The 24908-nt window shown below is 28.4% G+C and overlaps 3 protein-coding genes and 1 non-coding gene across 4 annotated transcripts; 3 read left to right on the top strand and 1 right to left on the bottom strand.

The window, feature by feature from the left end:
* The first annotated feature begins 7113 nt into the window (after nt 1–7113).
* Nucleotides 7114–8895, top strand: LOC124829375 (GEM-like protein 4). Its single transcript, XM_047302874.2, has 4 exons — nt 7114–7249; nt 7338–7415; nt 7522–7796; nt 8300–8895. The coding sequence occupies exons 1-4, from the start codon at nt 7114–7116 to the stop codon at nt 8489–8491; spliced, it is 681 nt and encodes a 226-aa protein (XP_047158830.2). The 3' UTR covers nt 8492–8895.
* A 4733-nt stretch (nt 8896–13628) lies between these two features.
* On the top strand, nt 13629–14934 carry LOC148202804 (GEM-like protein 4). The gene is made up of 4 exons (XM_088110135.1): nt 13629–13896; nt 14043–14123; nt 14242–14516; nt 14614–14934. The coding sequence occupies exons 1-4, from the start codon at nt 13758–13760 to the stop codon at nt 14791–14793; spliced, it is 675 nt and encodes a 224-aa protein (XP_087966261.1). The 5' UTR covers nt 13629–13757; the 3' UTR covers nt 14794–14934.
* Nucleotides 14935–17998: 3064 nt separating this feature from the next.
* Nucleotides 17999–20926, top strand: LOC148202803 (oxoglutarate-dependent flavonoid 7-O-demethylase 1-like). Its single transcript, XM_088108684.1, has 4 exons — nt 17999–18341; nt 18413–18657; nt 19566–19890; nt 20503–20926. Exons 1-4 carry the CDS (start codon nt 18108–18110, stop codon nt 20773–20775), a joined length of 1077 nt encoding a protein of 358 aa, XP_087964810.1. The 5' UTR covers nt 17999–18107; the 3' UTR covers nt 20776–20926.
* Nucleotides 20927–21547: 621 nt separating this feature from the next.
* TRNAR-UCU (transfer RNA arginine (anticodon UCU)) lies at nt 21548–21620 on the bottom strand. Its single transcript has one exon. It is a non-coding gene; the product is annotated as a tRNA-Arg (tRNA).
* Nucleotides 21621–24908: the final 3288 nt, after the last annotated feature.

The following is a 24908-nucleotide window of genomic DNA, read 5'->3' as shown; positions in this document are numbered from 1 at the left end:
AATGTAACACGTGGTTGTTTCATACAGAAATAAATAAATAAAAACAACTTTTCTAAACAAACATGAAGGATGTGTTTATTTACTTTACTATTTAAATTTGACAGTATAACTATTGATGTTATTGACCAAGTGTTGATATAAATGAAAGTGACAAAATTAAATACTAAATAAGATAAAGATCCATGTCTTTTGCAAAGTTGAGTTAAAACTAGGATTAATTTTTATGAGTTCAAATATATATAATTTCTTTCTCGTGAACTTTTTTGAAAAAAAAAATCAAAAACTCAAGAATATGATGAGAATTAGGTTTATTATAGTAATAACTTAAATCGTTGTTACAACAAAAAAATGCCTTAACATAATAACACCATAATTACAACAACAAAGTAAAAGTTATTGTATACTTGAGACCGTTGAGAGAAAATTGATAAGACTCCATGTTTTTATTTTGACGTGATATATTGAACAAATGCTAATAAGAAAATAGAAAAGAAAAAATGAAAATAGAGAGAAAAGAGAGAAAACTAAAACTCTGAAATTTTGGAAAACGATTTTTCTCCCTTATACTTAAGCACATTTAAGCTTTATATATGCTTTCAAAATTGGAGCAACTAGGTCCAAACATGGACTCTAATAAAGTTTAAAAGTACAATTACAAAGGTTCAAGCTAATATAATAAGTAAGATTTCTTTACAAAATTTCAATAAATATACGTCAACTTCTAAAAATGGTAAAACATAGAAAAGACTTCATCAAATCATATGTCCATTTTATATTTATCGAATCATATATCAATTCTGAAGTCTTTGAAAATGTAAAAATTAAAAGTAGAGATATTAAAGAGATAAAGAAATATAGAGAGACAAGAAAACTAAGTAAAAAAAAATCATTAATGCAATAATACACAAAGCCCTATTTCAATATTAAGATAGAGAGAAGTAAAATATGCTAAAAAATTATTACAATACTACATTGAGTCGAATTTCAAAATGAATTAATTCTCTTATGAATTTCTAAAATATGACTATACCAACCTGTTTTATCTTATACTATAACATCTAATTAAAGACATATCTAATTTAAATCCATACCTAGAATCTTAAATTTAAGAGTTGAATCTGATAATTGGAACATGTTGATGCTGTCATTTAAAATTCTCAATGTTAAACACAATCATATCAATTATAAAAATATATTTTTTTATTATGAACAATTATATTTACATAAAATTATTAAAATCTTATAAGATTTTTTTATTAAAACAGCATTTAGAAAATAAGATCTTAAAACATAATATAGTATGATGAGATCTTAAACTTTGTATTGGATATGACTTAAAGTAATAAATAGGACGGAGATAAAATATATACAAAAGGTGAGTAATACTATAAGCATTAACTTTGGAGTTATTGGATGTTTAAATATATCACTGCTTAAATAAGAAAAAAATTGATTTTTATTAGTACTAAAAAATCAACTAAAAACCCATATGTTCTTATGTTCTTGTTAGTGCGTGTGCATGGGAAGTGGCATGCACGACCATTGTTACTGTTATAACAGTTAGAGTGTAGCAGTTGGAATTACTTCAATGAGTTAAACGTTATTCAGTTAAAGGTTATATATATATATATATATATATATATATATATATATATATATATATATATATATATATATATATATATATATATATATATATATATATATATATATAGTAACTATGCAAGTAAGTCATGGCATCACGTTCATTCAGTCATATCATTCATCTGATCGAAGTAACAGAGGGAAAGAGAGACGAAAAAGAAAAAGGAATCTTGGAAGAAGGTGGCCACTGATTGTTCTTAACGAGTTCCAAGAGGATTTGAAGCGCAGCAATGAACTCCCAAAACCAAAATACCAACAAAGCCTAACATTCTCTCTTCTTTTTCTTCATGTTAGTTTTCTTCACCATCACTTTTCTTTGTTTTCTTTCCTTCTAATCGCTCTTTTTCTAGTATATATCCAAGCTTACCTGTAACGGGGTGTATCTACATTTATCACTTCTTTTCTTTAGTTTCTTTTTCTTCTCATCAGTTCCTATCTGCTATTCAATTTTACCTGTAATGGAGTGTATCTTGATCAATCATTCTAATTTTTCTTTCAATTACTATTTCATGGATTGTGTATTTTCTTTCTAATAGAATGTACTTTCTTGCTAAAAATGAAAAAGCTAGCTAGTATTGTTTCAAGGTTAATAATTTCACATTCCCTGATATGCTTTGGTATAATTTGTATGGAAGAGGACACTCAGAGCAACACGCATATAAATTTGCCAACCATGAGGGTTGAGGGTGTTCCAGATTTAAATTTGGATATCATGGAGCAGCAGAACACTGAAGAAGATTCGGAAAGAATGCAGCTGCAGAATGTTGAAAAACAATTTGAAACCAGGGAGAATCAGAATGTTGAGGAACATTTGGAAATCATGGAGCTGCACAATGATATCATGCAAGAGGAGAATGTACAAGAAAATTTTGTTATGATGGAAGCGCAGAATATGCTCATAGAAGTGCTGTATGCCCAAGAACATTTGGTTAGCATGAAACTGCAGAATATTGCCACAGAATTGGAGAATAGGATAATTGAAGGGCAGAACGCTGTACTATATTTGGAAATCATGGCCCTGGAGAATATTCTCCTGGAGAAGCATTATGGCCAAGAACGTTCAGAAACCATGGAGCAGCAGCAGAATGATGAAGGATATTTAACCATGGGGCAGCAGAATGTTCAGAAACTTTTCTTTGCCAAGGAGCAGCAAAATTTTCAGATGGATCAGCAGAATGATAAATCTCCTTTCTTAACCATGGAACAACAACATGATCTCATAGACATCTTAACCATGGAGGAGCAGTTTGTGTCAGCAGCCATTAAGCTAATAAATGTGACAGAACAATTTGCGACCATGGAGCAGCAAAATGCGCAAGAAAATTTTGCAGTCATGGAAGACGAGAATGTTCAAGAACATTCGGACATCATGAAACTGAAGAATGTTCTGATGGAAATAGAGAATACTCTCATAGAAGAGCAAAATGACCAAGAACATTTGGATGAGATCAAACTGCAGAAAATTTTGATGGAATTTCAGAACATTATCACTGAAGGTCAGAATGCTCCAGAATGTGCAGAAATCGTGAAGCTGGAGAATGTGGCAGAAAAATCACGAAAGCTGAAGCTACAGATAGGTCGTCGTCGATCGTTTGAGAAGACACAAGACCCCTGGAAGATCAAGAAACAATTACAAGAACATGATCTGAAAAGTTGGCTCCTCGTACCAGCAAATATGGCAAAGAGGTTCTTGTTACCTGTGATAAATGCTACTACTGATGAGATTAAAGAAGGGATTAAAGTTGGCATTTGGGATGTGAACACCGACACTCGGCACACTCTAACTCTCACCAAATACGTAAATTCTCATATTTTAACGATTAACTGGAACCATGATTTTATCCGGAGAAGGGACTTAAGGTTAGGTGATGTAGTTGGTCTTTTCTGGGATATTTCCAAACTGTGCTTTAATTTTTCTGTTCTTAGTAGGCGCTGAGAAATGAATGAAAGTTATGCAGAAATTTTCTAGTTTTATTTTTTATCCTCAACTTGATTACAGAACACAATTTTGGATGACTACATTTGTGGCAATACTTCTTTTTATCAAATTAACAGTATTTGGTAAGCTATTAACGATCGATCTATAGGCCAATAGATTATAGATTGATCGAAGTTTTTGTCAACCATTTAATGTACTTGTATAATTTGACGACTCACAGGAACGAAAGTATTGACTAGATGAGGGTTGAAATTTGGTTTCAATTAAAACTCTTGTCTTACGACCTGATATTTTCCTTGCCGTGAGTTTCATTCACTGAAAACTCAATGAATTCCTTGTCTGATGCATTCATTTGAAGATACACCGGTCCGAGACCATGGTTGATCATTTAGTAAGTCAACTAAATCTGGTTCATTTATTAGCAAATCGAAAAATTTTGAACTCGACCTGATCCATTACGGGTTGGTGGATTAAATGGGTTAGTTCACTTAATTACGGTTTTTTTAAATCCAAAAAAATTATAATTTTTTGTAATTCAAATTTAAATAATTTCACTCTAAAATTATGATAAATACCAAAAATCATTCAAAATAAAAAAATTAACATACAAAACTCAAAAACAAATCCAAAAAGCGAATAAAAAAATTTATAATATTAATAATTTTTGTGTCATTTATCTATTTATAATATTAGAATATTGAATGAATAAATTTATAATATTTTTCTCTTTTGAAATATTTTTTTCTTTATTCTCATTTATAATACAATAAAAAAAATATTAATTAATATGTTTGTTTCAATATTTATTAATTAAGCTTTATTATTTGTTTCAATATTTATTATTATGTAATTGTTTCAATATTTTAGTATGAAAAGTACTAATAAACATAAAACGATAAGCAGGTGAAGGCAGGAAGTGTGAAAATGCAAAAAAAAAAAATGAAAGCATAGTGAAACCGCACTTGAAAGTGCGACACCCCTAAACCGCATTTCGAAGTCCGATTGGGGTGAGCCGAAAATCAAATTTCAGCCTCCTTTAATCGATGTTCCAACTGCGCCACTGTTAACCGCATCTCCAACGGTGGTTTACGTGTTTACTCCTTGAGGTTTAGGTGTTTACTTTAAAAATAATATACTAACATGTAACTTTAGTTGCCTTCTTCCTCTTCCACTCTCCACAGCACCACCACCATTCTTTTCTTCCTCCACTATTATTGTTCACAACACTACCAAGCACAACCAGAGAAAACATACAACAGTGCACTGAAGAACTGAAGGAGTGAAAAATGAAAGTCAGAAAAATAACCGTGAAAGGGTGCATGTACAGTAACAATTATATTTAATATTTATACGTTGAGAAATCATTAAGTAATCATTAATTTTTGTTTGATTTTTAGTAAATAAAGAGCAAAAGTGTAAAATGAAAGATGTAGGGAGAAAAAGGTGATCGAGGTGCAGGATGAGAACTGCTATACAAACTCTTATTTATGAAACACCAACACCCTAGCTTAAATGGCTTGTTATCCTGCTCTAAACCATATAATATTTCCTTTGCATGTAATGTCTTTTATCCCACTTCAATTTATGAGAATTAGCTATTTTTTATAATATTTGTATTTAATTTTGTGACAACACATTTACAATTATGTTAAAAATAGGCGTCTCATTTTTTTCACATGTTATTTCATCATAAATTATCATTATTTTTTAACGCTTCGAGGCAAATATTTTTACGTCACAACATAAAAAATTTACGTAACAATAAACAATTTTTTTAAAAAGGGTGTTTTTTTATAATTAAAAAATGGCTAGCTAGGTGGAAGAATAAAAAGAGTATGAAAATAGCAACCTTCTCTCAAATGATTGGAATTGGTATGAATAATATGCAATCAAGTGATGATTAGCAAATCCAACTGTTGTTCACTTCGCATATTCTAGTGGTATATTGTAGAAAGTGCAAAGCCAATTGAAATTAATCAGATTATGAAACAAGCCATTCCCTAAAGTAGAAAAGCAAAAAGTTAACAAAGGAATACCTGGCCAAAATCCCTTTACAATAAATACAAAAAACTTATAATTAGAATAATTATAAGGTTATCTTACTGTAATTGTCTATATATATATATATATATATATATATATATATATATATATATATATTTATTTATTTATTTTGTAATAAGAATAAAGTGTTGGGTACCGTTAAATTCTCTTACATTATTGGTCATTGGTTTATTAGTATAGAAATTTGCTTTTTTCCCATAGAAGTGTTCTTAAACAAATATATCACATTATAATGAATCAAAATATAAGTAAGGTTAATATATTTAGATATATGTATATATACTTAGCAGATGGGCATGACTAAGAAAGGTTGATGAATGAAAGTTGTAATAAGTTGTGCACTCTAATAAAGATCATTTTATCATTACTTTTTGTTATCTTATCGTTAGAGAATTTAAAGAACGGTAGCATATAAAAGTTTGAAAATTCCAGCTGGAAAAAGCTTTCATCATGCAACATCTTCTCACATTAATAAGCCCTTCTAATCTAACAACCCTATTATGCAAAGAGTAATTAAAAAAGTGTACAACATAATAGCTCCACTTTTCTTCATCACTTCAATATTTTCTTTCCACTTTACACCTCCCTAAAAGAACAAACAAAAAATATCAAAATTAAATATTCAAAACTCATAGATACAAACAAATTAATAAAATATGTAATAAATCCACAATATTAAATCTGACAAATAAAACAAAAAATAATGCCGAAAAATCACAAAGTTTTCGTCTATTTATATATTAAAACTTGCAATATTTCATAATCCAAGGACAGATGAGATCAGGTTAATAATGAAAATATAATATTTTACTTTAAAATATACAACAAATTATAAGTGATAATTCCAATACATTTAATAATTACACATTATTTACCAATCGATTCTATAAACAATTTAAATATATTTTCTTCTCTAAATCATCTCACATATATTGTAAAAAAACAATCTTAACAAACTTCAAACCCAAAACTATCAAATTTATATATACACACACACACACACTTTAGATACACTGATTAACCTGAATTTAATATTGAAAGATAAATTGAAAATTCACTATTCAGCTTGTGGAATAGTTAAGGGTTTGAGAATCATGCATGGAAATAAATAACTAATTTCTTAAAAATTTAATTAATTAATTAATATATTCGTAAAATATATTGGTCAATTGATCAACCACAATGGAAACTTGCTCATTAAGGTACACAACCTCTCTCTAAATTTCAAAAGCAACTCCTTTAAAAAAAACCATAGAGATTCAAAGATGACATGGATTTTTCTGTAGCATATTTTTCCCTAAAAGCAACCAATTAACCAGTCCACGTGGCTCTTATACAATCGTGAAGGTGCAATGCCAGTTGTTTCCATATATGATCACATTTGATGATGTAACCAAAGAAAAAGTGAAAATATTAATCTCTTTAAATACCTCTTCTGAATAGAGTCAAAATTACAGATTTTAGCCATGAACACCACACTTCCTGGAACTCCGCTCAGCGTAGCTATCTGTGATCAACTCAAAAACTCATTCAGCAGATACTACTTACCCGATCATCACCCTGCCAATGAATGCCGTTTGTCAACCACAACACCAAAGCAAAGTACATAAAACCTTCTTTTCTTAATTAACCCACATGTACAACGTTAAATTTTATCATGTGCAATGGTCTGATGAACATTATGTTTCAGGTAGAATATATTCTCTCATAAACAAGCTTGTTATTGGAAGGAAAGTTGATGGCTTTTCGCAAGAAGTACTTGAACACGGTGAGTAAAATTAAACATGCATGCACTTACAAGGTGGCAGAGGTTAATTACACAGTAGATTCTAGCTTTGAAGCATTTTGACATTTTGACATTGATTAACTTTCAGTGAGACTGGGGCCAACTATAAGTGAGACTGTTATGGGAAAGTTGAGTCTGGGTGCTGAAATTGTTCAAGTTGGTGGAGTGAAGAAAGTGTTCAACCATTTTTTCACTGTGAGAAATGGAGAGAAACTCTTGAAAGCTTCACAGTGCTATCTGTCAACCACATCAGGCCCTTTAGCAGGTCTTCTCTTCATTTCCACTGACAAGGTTTCCTTCTGCACTGAGAGATCAATCAAAGTCTTTTCTAGTAAAGGCCACTCGTGCAGGCTCCGTTATAAGGTCATAAAACGATCATCTTTATTCTTAACACCTAACCTATCTCTCTATATATATTTCTCTTTATATCTCTCTTTTTGTTCTATCATATCTTTTATTTTTAGATGTCACTTTCACTTATCATTTTTCGACACGTAGCGATTAATAAATAAGAAAAATATATTTAATTTTTTTAGAAAGTTTCTGATGGATTTTTAGAAGAATATTATAGAAAATGTAAGGATTGACATTATTTTTACCCAAAATACCAAGACAATTACTCTAAGTTTTCCTCTTATATGATCTCAACTTTTTTTTTATTCCACGTTAAACTTTGAAGGGTTAAAATATATATTTTTTTCTTAAATTTGGAGAGTCGAAATCTCATTGACCTCAAGTTTTTGGTAGCTATAATTAAAGACATGATAAAGAAAAATAAATAAATAAATGTCTCAGTCTTTTCCTTGATAAATCGAAATATAGCATTGACATTATCTACATTCGAAAATGATTATGTCTTTTCACAGGTTTCGATTCCCCTGAAGAGGATTAAGTACATGAAGCCAAGTAGGAATGTTGAGAAGCCAACACAGAAGTATTTAGAGATTTTTACAGAAGACAATTTTGAGTTTTGGTTTCTGGGTTTCTTAAAATACCAGAAAAGTATCAATTATCTTGAGAAGGCGATTTCTCAAGCTAAAGCAACCCATTGTGGCTAAAGAGCAAGGCTTACTTTGAATATGTCTTCATGACAAACATTGAAATATAAGAGAATGCAATAAGGAAGAACATAGCTTCATATGAGAGCCTAAATGCTGAAAGGAGAGGTGGTCACGCAGTGCAGAAGAGAGGATGCATGTATATATAGAGAATGAAATATATAAGTAATGAGAAGAATGAGTATAGTATATGCATAAATCATGTGGAAGTTAATGAAGCAAACTTCCCTAATTAAAGCTATATTTTGGTCTATTATAATTGGTAGATTACACCAAGTGTATTGTTGCACATGTATATGTCAATAATAATAAAGCAATACATGTATTAAAAAACAATATACATCGACATAACTATATATTTTTCTATTTAAAATTTTATTGTACAATTTAATTTAGTGATTTAATGGCCCAAAATGTCATGTAATAATACTTTTTTTGGAGATCATATTTGGTTCAAATCAGTCTTCTACATTGGTAAACGCACAAGGTTTTAACTTCGAAAATGATATTGCAATGTGGTCTTGTATTTTCCGGGGAGGATGACAAAATGAATTTTATAGTCATGTTAATGGATAATAATGTTTTTAATTGTTGGCTGAAATCACATCTTCAATGACAAGGTATCGAAATCCTCAATTTCATTCTTAATTCATGTTGTAATTATCACACAACGTCTTTTAGACGATTTACATTCGTATTAAGCATGTCTCGAGATATTAACATCTTTCATCACATATAGAGCTATCAAAACAGATAATTCGACTCAACTCGGTTCGGCTCATCATGGGTTGGTCACTTAGTGAGTTAACTCAACCCAATTCACTTATTAGTGAGTTAAAAAAATTCGAACATAATCTAACCTATCACGAGTTGGTGGGTTAAACGAGTTGACTCATTCAGTCACCTAATTATAAGTTTTTTTAAATTAAAAAAATTATAATTTTTTAATTCAAATCTAAATAAATTTCACTCAATGATGTTAAACTCCAAAGACAATTTAAAATAAATAAAAAATATTATACAATCCAAGCGTAATCTAAATACAAGCACAAAAGGCGAACAAATAAGTTTTTCATATTTTTTGAACCACTTATCTATTTATAATATTAGAGTCTTGAATCGATAAATCTATAATATTTTTCTCTGTTGAAACATCTTTTTTTATTCCCATCTACAATATAATAAAAAAAGGCTAACTAATAATATTGAAACACAAAATAATAAATAATTAAATTAGGTGAGTTGGTGAGCTAATCCAACTCACCACGGGTTCAACCCAGTGAGCCGGGTTGAAAACTAACCCGCATAAAAAAATTACATTTTTTTCAAACCTAATCCATATATAAATCTCTTTCAAGTTTTCACCATTTTAATCTATGTGATACGATTAGTAGTGAACTTAGAATATCTAAACCTCTTATCAATGTAGGTATTTTACCTGTATATAAATTCATGTTCATCTCTTATTTTATTCGATGTGAGACTTTGTTTGTACCCAATATAAATTCCTAAACTAAGGGCACACTTTGAAAGGGGCACACTAGGGACACACCTTCCATTAACACTAAGGGCACACCTTCCACCTCCTCTTTCAACACTTACAGGACACACCTTCCACTCCAATCACTTCCAATCATTGTGATTGAATAGAACGTTGCTATTGTGGATAATTTAGAGAAGCAAAATTTGGTGTTAATGTTGTTGCTAGCACCTAAAATGAATGTTCTTATATGGACATTTTCTTCTCGTTTCCCACCCTTCTATGTACCATCTAGTCAAAATACCACTTGTGATACATCACTCCACTCACATTCTTGATATCGTTCACCAAATTATTATTATCATCTACATCCCTATTATATTTCTTCATTCTCTATATTTAAATGCAACACTCTTCACCATAGTGACCCATTCTCTTTTTGAAAATCACATCTTCGTCTTTTTCATAAACTTTTTTATTAATCATTGCTACGTGAAACTCCTCCATCCATAACTCTTTTAGATAATATATTTTTTCATAACTAACTCAATTTATTTTTTTCTTACTTCCTTTTCTTTCCAAAAAGAGAAAGAAAGAAAGCTAAGATATTGTTTTTTCCCGCTAACCCAAATTATTTATTTTTTTTCTCATCTTCTTTCATCTCCAAAAGAGATTACTCTATAAAAAGTAAGCTTTTTAACCACTTTAGAATTTTATAAAAGAAATACAATAGAGATAACAATGAACAGTACCCTTTATTTAATATAACATGGTTTAACTAGATAGTTATATCATTAGTTTATTTGGCTTAAGTTCAATAAAAGTGAATAGATGAATACTAATAATGGTATTATTGTGTTTTGATTTTGTAATTATTTTCTAAAAGCATTACATTCCTCTTAGTATCTTCTTGAGCAACCTTGGCTTCATTTGAAAACACAAACTCCGTTCACATGTCGTGGGGCACAAGGGTGATGTTGGAACGATGTGGCATTCCGTTTTTGTCGAAACAAGAGTGTCTTTACTCACTCCCCTACCACACTATGTTCTTATAGCATGCCTAATAGCATGTGCATGTTTCCTTAACTCACTCAAGAATTACCAAATTTTCAACAACTATGTATGCAAAAACCTTTGGGGAAACATCTTTTAAAAAGTTTTTTTTTTTTTTGTAAATTCATATTAATTTATATATGATTTAATTTAAGAGATATTTTTCATGTTAATTTCTCTAAAAATATTTATTTAATTTGGATATAAACTAATTTTCAATTCATCTAGAAATATTTTATCCTTTTGTTTCTTTTATCGAAAGTGTTTTTAAAAACATTACCAAAAGATAATAAGAAACACTAGATCTTTCAAGGAGACTTTTAGGGAGAGAAAAATCCAAAAATTAAAGTTAGTTTATAAATAAATTAAACTCTGTTCGAATTTCCTACAGTGTTTTACAGTCAAGACACTAGTTAAACACTCTTGTATCATTTAAGATACTTAAAATGTAACGTTCAAATTCAACAAAATTAACTAAATTATACTAAACTATAATTAATTATACTATAATAAACTAAAAATATTGTTAATATAATATCCAAACTGTATTATTTTAGAGATAAATTTTAAAATATTGGACTTATATTAATTAACTAATAACTACTACAGTATCCATTATTCAAACATAAGCATATTGTTAAAAAGCGGTAACTAATACTGTCAGTTTCAAAAAGCGGTATCTAAATATAAGTATATTGGCATTCAAACATAAACATACTGTCAATTTAAAAAAGCAGTAAATAAAATATACAATTACAAACTTTAAATTGTGAAATTGAAGAAGATATAATTTAAAATATTATTTATTTTATATTTAAAATAATAAAATGGTAAATTTAAAGATATTATTTTACAAATAAAATAATAAAATGATATAGATATTGTTTTATATTTAAAATAATAAAATAAATAGTATTTGAAAAAAATATCTACTTTATTTGTCTAATTTATTCACTATTTTGATTGGTGAATAATTAAGATTATAAAAAAATTAATACGAAGCACCGTGAACTTTTAATAATTAAATTTAAGCATAACTGAATTTGTTAGATGAATTAACCTATAATTTAAATCCGAATTGAAACTATATAGTATCTTGATCTTTATTAATATTGTTAATATTGTTTGTAAATAATTATTTAAGTTCATAATCTTTCAATACTTACAATAAGTTTATAAAATGCATAAGAGTATGGAAAATAATTATTTATGTACTAATATCATGCTTAATCTTTCAATACAAAATTTGGTTCAGTTACTAGTTAATTGATACAAGTTCAGTTTTTTTAAAACTGAACTCTTAAACATTTAAATATTATATTAAGTAGTTCAATTTTTTTTAGTTTATTAAAAATATAAATAACTATAGTTTAATATAGTTCAGTATCTTGTATCCTGTCAAGCTTTAGTAACGTTTAGCGTTTCTTATCTTTTATTCTAGAAGACTCAACGTTATTTCGTTTAAATGTTCTTTTAAACTTTAAAATAAGATTTGCTTAAACGATATTGTCTTAACATTTAATAGTTTTAGTTTTAGTTTTAATATATAATATATGTTGAGAGATTTTATTGAGTTGTTAGATTTTCTTCTGAACTTTTCATATTTAGATAGATTATAAATATAAATAAAATATTTAGAAAAAAGACAACAATTATCATTTGTGCATTAATAAACATCAAAGACGTCAAACTAGACCAACCTCCATTGACATTTGTTAATGCATAAACGTGAATTCTGCCCAATTTTAATATAATGATGAAATGGGTCCTAATTGGACGTTGGTGTGTTGTTATGGGACGTCGGTTGAATTAAAGGCCAACGTCTTTGAACATCAAATTCTAACTCCAATGTGAATTTAATATCACTAGTTATATAACGTCGGAGTTCTCACATAAAAAATAACATAAGTCAAAAGTATTTTTGTGTTAGTGTTTTTCATACAAATAGTGAAGTGTTTTCCTTTTTCTTTTCATGGTTTTCCTCTAGATTTGATATCTTAATGGTTGAGATAGCATATTTGTATGGCATCAGAAAGCTAACTTGCCAGCACGAAAAGCTCATTTATGACGGCCACACACAAGAAATTTATACCAGAAAAGTAGTTAATACATCGTATTATGTCTGGTATATGTCATAAAATATTCAAACTAAACATGACATGTTCCCAAAATATATTGTGAGAAAGCTTATTACTATTCACAAAAAGCTTCCCCTTTAATATATTTTATGGCAAAGAGCTTTTGAAGAGATCATTTCATTATAATTTTGAATTAAAGCATGATTGCCCTAAAAGGAACCGACTAATCAGCTTAACCGACCTCAATATTTTAACTGTTGTACCTATTTATTTTCATTTTCATAATCAATAAATAATCATTAATGCCATCATCATCAAGCCTTGCTCACTAAGAAGTTACCATATTTATCATACTCATTATATCAACTTTTGGTAATGATCTTTCTTTTTGTTAATGTTGACGAGGACCTTTAGCATGACATTCATTTTGTGATAAAAGTAAGCGCAAAAAGTTATCTCCAACCACAGAATAACCATTTTCCCTTTATTTTTCATGTGACAAGCATATGACTCATCTGAAAAAAAGCTCAAGATTCATCTTCCATGTTTTCATTGCTATATATATACATCTTCTGACCACAAGGCCTCATCCACCAAACTTGGTATATCTAATTGAAGATCACAGAAGAAGAGATCTAATTTAAGGTTAGATATCATGGCAGCCTTTCTTCAAGAGATGCTAATTGGATTTCCATTCTCTTCAGCAGCATACCTGGGTGATAAAAAATCACAACACAGATACTTACCTGATCCTGCTACCCAATACAACACATCTACAACAACCTCAAAACAAGGTGAGATATTATATATATCATTTATTATATGGTTCTTTGATCAATTCTTTAGTTACAAAATGAAAGAAAAGTTTTTTACTTGATCAAGCCTTCAATGAAGGTGTATGATCATATTAAAAACACTAATTTATTGTTTAATTTTTCAGGTGAAGTAGGTTCAGTTCTTAACAGGGTGAACAAGCTTGGGAGAAAAACCAACAGCTTTGCAACTGGACTCAGAGAACATGGTATGTTTTCTTTTTATACATATCTTTTTAATTCAGGAAGAGCTTAGTGTATATATATATATATACATAGTTACTCAATAAAGTTGCAGTTTTATGATAATGTTTTGGTGATGTGCAGTGAAACTTGGGCCAAGAATAACTGATACAGTAAAAGGAAAACTAAGCTTAGGAACTAGAATTCTTCAAGTTGGAGGAGTGGAAAAAGTGTTCATGCAACTATTCAGTGTAAAAAATGGAGAGAAACTGCTAAAAGCATCTCAGTGTTACATATCAACCACATCTGGTCCTCTAGCAGGACTGTTATTCATATCCACTGATAAAGTTGCCTTTTGCAGTGAGAGATCAATCAAGGCATATTCTTCCAATGGTCATTTGATCAGAATGCATTACAAGGTAACACACACAAATACATACACACACTGATATATATGTTTCTCTTAATGTTTTCTAACATGAAATTTGAAAACTATATTTATGATTATGATTGCAGGTTTTGATCCCACTTGAAAAGATAAGGTGTGTTAACCAAAGTCATCATGTGAAGAAGCCTTCACAAAAGTACATAGAAATAGTTACAGTGGACAACTTCGACTTCTGGTTTTTGGGTTTCTTAAATTATCAGCAAGCTTTCAAATACCTGAGGCAGGCTATCTCTCAAGCGAGAAAATAGGAAGAGTAGAATTTTACTTTACTCTCTCTAATAGCCTCAAAAGGCCAATCACCAGTACAAACAGACTTTGTACATAATCATGTTCACAAAAAGTAAAATGTTTCTTCAATTCTTCCCTTGTCTATACACTTAGATTCTATACGATTTCGCAAGTTTCACAATCTGAAATTAGAATTTTAAGCAACTAACCACGCCATAAAAAAGTATATTATCCTGTTTTAGCTGCTGATAGATCACCCCATGATATAACAGATTAGCATGCTCAAGCTTGTAATTTCAAGTAACTATTTTAAGAGGTGTTTGGTTGCATGGAAAGAGAGGACAAAGAGTCTAAAAGACAACACCCTGTTAAGAACTGAACCTACTTCACCTGCATGGAAAGAGAGTACTCAATTTTAATTATAATCTCAAACAGAAATTTAAAATTTATTTAATGTAATACATAACGCAATTTTTTGAAATTTCAACAGCATTATACTTTAAACACAGACTCTGCAAAATTAAACGATACAATTTGTTAACATGTAAACATTCACGTTCTAATCTATAAATTTTACAAAATAAAATAAACATCAAATTTACATACTTTGAAGTAAGTGTAGTAGATGATGATTGAGAACATGAACAAGATCGGTTTCACAATATATGTGAATGATTATTATTTTTAAGAACTTATTCATAGTATATTGTGGAAATTTATAGGATACAACAAAAACTTTTTGGGTAATACTCAGGTATTAAGAAGGATGTGTTACTTCCCTCTTTGTCATTTCCCACACGGAAAAGTGTTTAAAGCATGTAATACTTTCGTTTCAGTATTCTCACAAAATTTCTTAATGAAACTAAAATTCAACCCACATGGACGAAGGCTTTTACCACTCTCATAGTTTCATAGTACATCTAATTTCTAACTTTGAGAATCTACTTCTTAATATCACTCAAGGGATATAGAAGGAAACTTTCGTTAGAGATGTCCTTGTCAAATGTTTTAACTTCTCTTTGACTATATTATAGTTGAGTCTCATATCGATTAAAAATAAATCTATAATATATAAATACAAATTTCATTTTAAATTAATTTTGTAAAATTATATTAGATTTAAAGTCTATAATATATAAATACAAATTTCATTTTAAATTAATTTTGTAAAATTATGTTAGATTTAAAGTCATAATATGATATCAGAACTATAACTATAATTAAATTATTTAACATTGTAAGAGGGTTTTATAAAATTTAATTAGTCGACCTCTTAACATTTACCGTCCTACAACTTTGTTTGGCTCAAATAAATAATATTAATGGGTAAAATACAAAGATCATATATGGAATATTTTTCTTTTAGACAATCACGTGATCACCATAAATAAGCTAATTAATAAAACTACTATTCGGTGGGCCATCACAAAAAATTCATAACCCCTCAGACAGACACCCATGTGCATGGAACAAGTTACGTGCAAGGAAGAAAATGCCACGTGTACTATTCCTTGTTGTTCCGGAAAATAAGCCACCCAACAAACCATGTGCAAAGAAGTTAATTATACTAACATCTTCGCCCATATTTAGCAACATTTTATTTCATGTTATTCCACACCTCCATTCAAAGAGTACAGACAATATCATAAATTTAAAATGTTATACATTTATTACAGTACAATAACAAGAAGGAGTGAACGTATTATTTTATATTATAAGAGTGCAACGTGCTTACCTATTTTATCAAATATTATTATAAAAATATTAATTAAAAATTAAAGTATCAAGATAATTTATTAAACAAATGAATTAAATATTAAAATTATTTATTCAAGTATTATTATTAAATAATATTCCGTATTTAAATCAATCTAACTCGAATATTAGATTAATTCATGATTTTAAATTTATAAAATGTCTCCTTGCACTAAAAAAAATCATCTAAAGGAAGTTAGTTGGGAAAGTTATAAATAAGCTCGAGTGTCCTTTGGATATAAAACAATTATGATCGAAGTAATATTTAGAGAGTTTATAATATTTTTTAAGATAAAATTATATCTAGTTTATTATGAATTTTGAGTATTTATTGATTAAGTTGTCAGGATGGGTTTTATTTTAAGTTGCTTTTATGTTAATATAATGATTTTGACAATGGAATTATATGAATTTGTGATGTCTTTTGTTCAATTAATATGTTTTAATATTGTTACAAATAAATATTTTTGACCCAAAAATATAAACAACTCAATCGATAACGTAAATTAAATAGCAAAATAAAGTAATAAACTTCAAACTAAGTAATACAAATGAGGGAGGCAACAACTTCTACAACATAATTGTTAAATTGAATAGCATATATTAATCTCAAAAAATAATGTAAAAAATACAAGTACTTTTCATAATCAAACAGTTGAAAATAAAGGAGGTTAAAAACTCCCACAAAATAATAGTCAGGAATAGAGGAGGTTTTTATCCTCGTAGAAAAACATCCGCAAATTGAATATGATATTAGGGGTCGCAAAAAACTCTCGCAGATAGGTTGTGACAATTCAAACTGTAACGGTTTGAAAACCCCCGAAAATTACTTTACGGAGAGTAAAACCCCGCAAATTGAAAAGAAAAACCTCCACTAAATAACACTTTTTTAGTAGTAAAATTTGAAGAAATAAAAAATATTTAAATACCAATTTTTTAGTTACAAACTAATGTAAAAACTAATTTCTTTAATAGTAAGAACTTTAATAACTAATATTAGTGATAATTTAGATAATTATTTTAGTTACCGATAATCTTTAGTTTATAAATTAATATTTAAATTGATCTTAATAATTATTTTCCTTCACTAAAATGGGTAATTATTTAAAAAAAAATTATAGTGATAGCTAATAAGTCGAAATGAAATGAACTGCTTTCTTTTAAATGATAATTAGGTTTATTAATGAATGAAAAATCAAAACAAGATTAAATTTGATTTAGATTTTGAGTTTATAAAAAGTATAAATTAATTCCTAAACTTTCTAAATATTATAAAATAGTTGATGATTTAATATCAAATTATTATTTGAAATAGAACTTAATATTAAGATGATATAATTCATGAAAAATAACTACAAAATATACAATGATCTTATTTTCCATTCGTTTGAATAAAACTAAATTAATAATTGACTACCCATTGAATAAGCTACATTGACGTTTGTTTCTTATATCCATTGATGTGGTCAACAAAAGACGAAAAGCCTCGTCTATCGGACTCATGTCTTTGAAAAATCTCTCCCATTAAAGTCTTAAACATTGAGATCAGAGAGAAGCCATCTGAGTCTAGGGATCTGTGATGATGGAACCAGAAGAACCAAAGCTGGGATCTTCTCTTCTCACTGAATCTGTGAAAGAAATAGCAACCACAGAGAGATACTTTCAACCAGAAATTCACCCTTCAATCTCATTTAACACAGACTCTCTGCCACAGCTTCCTGTCATTGACCTAAACAAGTTGCTGTCTGAAGAAGTGAAGGGTTCTGAACTTCAAAAGCTTCACCTTGCATGCAAACAATGGGGTTTTTTTCAGGTTACCATCTTCATCTCTTCCCTCCCTTTTCATTTCAATGTCTATAAATAAATTGTGGCTATGTAATCCAGCTGGTTAATCATGGAGTTGGCATGAAATTGGTGGAAGATGTGAAGCGAGGTGCTGAAGAACTGTTCAAGCTTTCAATGGAAGAGAAAAAAAAGCTTTGGCAAAAACCAGGAGATATGGAAGGGTTTGGTGGAACGCTGGGTTCAAAAGAAGGTTCATCAGACTGGGTAGATTTGTTTTACATTCTTACACTTCCAACTCATTTAAGGAAGCAACACCTTTTCCCTAACATACCACTGCCATTCAGGTTCTCTCTCTTTTTCTTAATTATTGATTATCGTTATTATAAATTTTCTTACCACTCAGAACGGTTTTATATATTGTTTAAAAGTCAGAGACTAAAAACTGTATAAATAATTATTCTTCTTTCTATCTTTAACTTCTAAATGATATAAAATGATTCAACGTAAACATAAATTCTTAGTTAAGGTCCAAAGGGAATAAAAGTTCATCTTCAATAGAAGACTTAAAGAGATCCATGATTCATCTTAAAACTTCATTATCGATTTTATGGTAAACGTCAATGTTTTGAGTCGAAGTTTGCTAAATGATATCTTTAAAGTCAATCACTCTTCATCCAAGATATTGTTTGTTTTAAATCTTAACTCATAAGTAATATAAAGTTATTAAGTGTGGTAGACACATAAAATAAAGGGTTAAATTTGTTTTTATTGTTAGAACTTCAATATACATTTTGATTTCCAAACTTTATAAATGAATAGATATAATCATTTTAATTCAATTACATTAATTCTTTTAGATGTCAAACACGTATTATGCTAGTATTTGAGTTGTTTATACCATTTGACACATTTCCGCTTCAATATTAGTTGAAAAACATATTTGACACATCAACAAAATTTAACATAATTAAGTTAAAAAAGTAATTAAGTTAAAAAAACTGTATCCATTTATTTTCAAGGGACCAAAAAATTCAAAAAAAAAAATTTAAAAATTCAATTCTAATTTCATCTCAATTTAGAAAAAAAAAACATATTTAACTCTAAAATAAATAAATTTTAATTGTTAAGATTAGTTATGTAAAAGTTGATTATTACCTTGGTTTGGAATGATTGAGAGGCGGGAGAAGTAAAGTAAATATAATTAATTCCTGGGTTAATTATATTTAAAATCATTTGATGACAATGGGTACAGGGAAAATTTAGAGGATTATTGTATAAAGATGAGAGAGCTTGGCATCAAGATCTTTGTCCTTATAGGAAAAGCACTAGGTATTGAAGTAAGGGATATTAAGGAGTCATTAGGTGAAGGAGGGCAATCAATAAGGATAAATTATTATCCTCCTTGTCCCCAACCAGAAACTGTCCTTGGCCTAAAACCTCACACTGATGGATCTGCCCTCACCATTCTTCTCCAAGCCAATGAAGTTCAAGGCCTTCAAATAAACAAAGATGGAACATGGCTTCCTATTCAACCCCTCCCAAATGCTTTCATCATTAGTCTTGGAGATGTTATGGAGGTAACTAATTCAACTTTCATTGCCAATTTTATTTATTTTTTAATCTTAATCACATTATTATGACATATTCCTTTGATATATTCGTTTTAGAGCAAAGATTTGTGGCTTTCTTTTCAAAATCTTTATTAGTACGAGTGTTTATTGGTTTGGGTTATCTCATTATTCAACTTCATCCTTGAACTAAATCTTATTTATAGTTGAGTCAAGTATCACTCAATCTTAATTAACTCATTTTTATATAGATTTAGTATCGGTTTTGTAGAGTTGAGTTAAGCTTAAAGTTCACTTCTTAACATGGTATCAGAGTCAGGTTAGAGTCTATCCTAGCGATGTTTATTGGACATATTGTTCTACCCGCTATCGGACCGTTATCGGATCACATATGTCTAGCTTCACGATATATACTCGACATGAGGGTATGTTGGAAGTCTCACATCAATTAGAAATAAAGTCAATTTATAATATATAAATGAGTACAAACCTTACCTTACAAACCATGTTCGTAGAGTTGAGTTAGGTTTAAAGTCCACTTCTTAACTTAACATTAGTGACATGAGATTAACATGAATCATAAATTGTGTTTTGAAGCCTAAGCTATGCATGGTTTTGCAGGTAATGACAAATGGAATATATAGGAGCAGGATGCATCGAGCAGTGGTTAACTCTGAGAAAGAGAGAGTCTCCATAGCTACATTCTATGGTCCAGGGTGGAGTGATAGCATAGGTCCAGCACCAACTCTTGTCACTCCACAAACACCACCTTTGTTCAAAACAATTGGGGTTGCAGATTTCTACAAGGGATACCTTTCACCCCAGCATTTTGGCAAACCTAAATCATATATAAATAATGTTCTCAAGATCCAAAATCACCTAACTCCTACTTAGATTCAATTTCCTTCTTTCATTCAGGGAAACATACTTAAATACAAGATATGGATTGAAGTAGATACAAGTAGTTGTTATGTGATAGGAAGTTAGAATCTTATATGCCAAGAATATTGGAACTAAGAAGAGTTATTAAATGTTTCTTGTGAGACCTACCATCCTTAATTTATGCATGGACAATTTTCTTCATAAAAAATTATAAAAAAAATTAAATTAACATTCTGTAAATTAAAATTAGTTTACATACAAGTTATTTTTAAAAGTGTTTCATTTGCTGCTGTAAAAATATTCACCTTTTACTTTTAAGCAAAAAAGAGTTTAGAACAACTTGACTATAGTAGAAAGAGGCCACTAAAGAACTCTAGAGAAAGAAATTTGAAAAAGTACTATAAACTTTGACTAATTATTGGATCTAATAATTTTATTTACTCTTTTCCTCTCTAATACTTTTTTTCATTCTATTGATAGAAAAGTATTTTGAAAAGTAAAATAAGGTGATATAGATATATAGAATTTTAAGGGAAGAGTAAAATGCAAATTTTCTTATGGATGAAAATTTAAAAATAAAAGTTGATGATTTATAATGAATATAATTTTTTACCCATGATATAGTAAAAAGTTACTAACAGGTTAAAATCGTCTATAACTCAAATAATTTTTTACCCATGTAGTACTATAATTTGGTTTTAGTGATAGAACAATTGAACAGTTACAGAGAGATATAGAAGATGAATAAAAAGGAAATTTACTCGATTAAAAAACACAAAAGAAACACGCCCAGTGGGACTCGAACCCACAATCGCTTGATTAGAAGTCAAGCGCCTTATCCATTAGGCCATGGGCGCTATGTTGTAAGGTTGTGTACTTAGTTAATATATAAACCAAAAGTTAAAATAATCTATATCTAATATGTCTTTTTTTTTTAAACTAAATGATAAAAGAATTTATGTAATATTTTTTAAGTTTTGTGTCGCTACATATATAGAATAAGAGAAGAAAACAATAAAATAGAATTTGATAAGTTGTTTTTAGTTTAGTGTTTAATATGAGTTGTGAAAAGTTAGGCGTTAAGTGTTATTTTTGTGCAAGAGGTTTCGGGTTGAATGTGAGTCTATATACTAGTTTCATTTCTTCTTTTTAGATGTTTGGTATTGATTTGTATCATCATTGGTTATGCTTATGAGTAACATAATTATATGTATGAAGATGGGGATATTTATTATGATTTTATGTGGTATTGTTATTGAAAGAATTTCAAGGAGAAATTCTATTTGATGTTGATCTTTAATGTATGCTTTGACATATGAAAGTTCAGAAAGAAGGTATCGTGATATACTATCAACCATTCAACTCATATAGAAAGGAATGAGTTGGAGGAGAGAATGATAGAAGTTCTTAATCCTAGATTTTTGGTCTTAGAAGTGAAGAGACTAACCTTGTGAGTGGTATGTGATAACCCCTGTATTTATGACTCTACAAAGGATAAATAGTACTACAAGTGCACACCTACAATGAAGCCATGTGTCAATGACATGTATCTAGATAATTGAGTTTAGAGTCAATTGTTATGTATGTTTTTATTAGTTAGTAGTTTATAAATGTTGAACATGTATTTGATATGATTTAATCGTCTTATTATGTTTCTTTTGCATACTGGCTTACCATGTCTTTGTCTTTGTTGTTTTGTTATTACTATTACAATAATCATCTCACGATGTGAGTAGATGACGAATTAGGTGATGATATGTCTTTAGTGGAAAGTGATGATGTAATGGATTTGTTTAATTTTAGCGAGCTACTTGTATAGGAGTTTCTTTTCTTTTGAAAAATTTATGTAGTGTCTAATGTTTAGTACATATAGTATGTTATTATAGTTATTAATATGGATAATTCTATTAATATTTTATATGACTTTTATCTGGGTTGTATAAGATTTATAATGTTTTATTCAATAGTTATATATTATCAAATGAGATGTTACAAAATTATCATTTTACGACACTACCTATGAAAGGTAAGAAAGTATAAGTATTTATATAATGGATTAATATCTCGATATTTATAATATGACTCTAGACTAGGATATTTATTGACTAAAATTATACAAAATGTATGTTTTTATAATAGAGAACGAATTATTATATATATATATATATATATATATATATATATATTCTTTAAAAGAATATTCCTAATTTTTAATTAAATAACAAATACAAATATTTATATAATAGTTTAAGTGTTACAATCATTATATAAAAAATGCATTAGTTATAAAATTGACAACGGTGAAGGCTATTCAGTTTAAATGGAGTTGTTTGATGGAAACACTTCCAAAAGTTGATATATTACAGATCAAGAAGATATTGGGTTAGATAAATATTTTTTTTCCTTTCCCTTATTTCAACCATTAAAAAGATAATCAAAATATGTACATTTCAAAAAAATATCATGATAAAAATAAAAATATAATTAATGTGAAAGTAAATATTATATTATGTGATAGAAACATATGCTAACCATCATCACTTAAAAAAATATTGTTAATTTTTTTTGGAAAAACGTAATTAACTTATACCCATGTTTTATTTTATTAATTTGACTGATTTTATTAATTTCTCATTTTCAAATCTTCAACTTGTGGAAGAAAATGGTTGGCAGCACTCAACAACGTTGGACAAGATTTTTGTGATTGAAACGTAAGCACAAACTTGTCAAACTAGAAAACTGTAGTTTATTTACGTTGTTTAACTTTCTGTTCAACAACTTGTACGATTAATAAGCGTTGTACTCCTTTTTTAATTATTATATAATATAATAACATAAATTTATATTTTTGTTGTTGCTTTTAATAAGAAAAAAAATTGTGCTTAAATATGGCAGATGTCATTCCTTACAACAACGAAAATAATTAATGAAAACAGATATTGACAAGGAAGAGTATGCTCCAAAATTAGTTGTTCACAAATAATAATTTATTTTTTAAAATAAGATTAGTGTAATTTATCATGATTATTTATTCTGCCTTGTTTATCACTTCAAGAATACAATATGAGAAATTTGTTCTTTTCTGTCATAGCACACCCAAGTAATGGAATAGAAGGTTTATTTCTCATAATAAGAATAAATATTAATTACCAAATTTTATTTTTAGCACTAATACTGACTATTAAATTTTTAAATTTATAGGGAATTTTTTTTATAAAGGTTTTGATAAAGGAAAAGAAAAACTAAACAAACCAGTCATGACGGACACAAAAATGTAAATTTCTGTCACTAATATAATATTTTATTATAATATATGTTTTATCAATTGCTTTCTTTTATTAAAATCCTTCCTTTCATGATAAATAATGTACGATTGAATTCTATACATGATAATCTACTATTGAACACGTAGCTAGTAACGTAGAAAATCATTAGTGTTATTTTATCCAATTAAATTCTATATTTCTCTATATACAAAGAATTCTCCCGTCTACATTTATTTTCCAATTTTATATTTTAAATGAAAAAAAATTAAATTAAAATAATTATTTTATTAATTTTATCTTTTAAATGACTGTTTCTTTAAATTTAATTACTTTTTTCTAATTTGATTGCTTTCTTTTAACTTAATATTTTTAAACTAAAAATTTCTTACAAAATAAATGAAAACTATTCACATTTATTTATAATTATAATAATAAAAACAGTAATAATTTTAAAGAAAAATAAAACGCACATGTATTTTCACTTATATAATTAAATACGTTAATATTTGACTATTATCACGCTTAAGAAAAGTATTATCATAATTCAACAAATCAACTACATTTAAAGTAACACCTTGACGAGTTAACTAACGCAGTATGATTTAGAAGTTTTTTTATTAGAGATTTTAATTACTTAGATAATGTCATAAACATTAATAGAGGTTACTTAAAACGGTTGGTCGAACTTTTATTCAAAACATGAGAAAACAAAAAATAAACTAGAAATAGAGATAAGAAAAGAGAAAACAGAAAGATTTACATTATTATATTAAATTATATTCCAACTTAAGATATTTTATTATTACAAATTAATAAAAGGCATTTTTTTTCCAGCTATATATATGACATAAATTTGAAGCCATGTGATTGGAACACAGC

This window comes from Vigna umbellata, chromosome 3, assembly GCF_029865625.1.
Source record: "Vigna umbellata cultivar VRB3 chromosome 3, Vumbellata_1.0, whole genome shotgun sequence".
NCBI classification, from domain to species: Eukaryota; Viridiplantae; Streptophyta; class Magnoliopsida; order Fabales; family Fabaceae; genus Vigna; species Vigna umbellata.
The sequence above is the reverse complement of the archived record's forward strand: the minus strand, read 5'-3'. Positions and strand labels throughout refer to the sequence as shown.

Bases quoted from the DNA above. Each gene is read 5' to 3' on its own strand.
- LOC148202804 (XM_088110135.1), top strand. From the start codon at position 13,758: ATGGCAGCCTTTCTTCAAGAGATGCTAATTGGATTTCCATTCTCTTCA. The intron at 14,124-14,241 runs GTATGTTTTCTT...GGTGATGTGCAG, and splicing joins AACTGGACTCAGAGAACATG to TGAAACTTGGGCCAAGAATA. The intron at 14,517-14,613 runs GTAACACACACA...TTATGATTGCAG, and splicing joins TGATCAGAATGCATTACAAG to GTTTTGATCCCACTTGAAAA.
- LOC148202803 (XM_088108684.1), top strand. From the start codon at position 18,108: ATGATGGAACCAGAAGAACCAAAGCTGGGATCTTCTCTTCTCACTGAA. The intron at 18,658-19,565 runs GTTCTCTCTCTT...CAATGGGTACAG, and splicing joins AACATACCACTGCCATTCAG to GGAAAATTTAGAGGATTATT. The intron at 19,891-20,502 runs GTAACTAATTCA...ATGGTTTTGCAG, and splicing joins GTCTTGGAGATGTTATGGAG to GTAATGACAAATGGAATATA.
- LOC124829375 (XM_047302874.2), top strand. From the start codon at position 7,114: ATGAACACCACACTTCCTGGAACTCCGCTCAGCGTAGCTATCTGTGAT. The intron at 7,250-7,337 runs GTACATAAAACC...ATTATGTTTCAG, and splicing joins AACCACAACACCAAAGCAAA to GTAGAATATATTCTCTCATA. The intron at 7,416-7,521 runs GTGAGTAAAATT...ATTAACTTTCAG, and splicing joins GCAAGAAGTACTTGAACACG to TGAGACTGGGGCCAACTATA.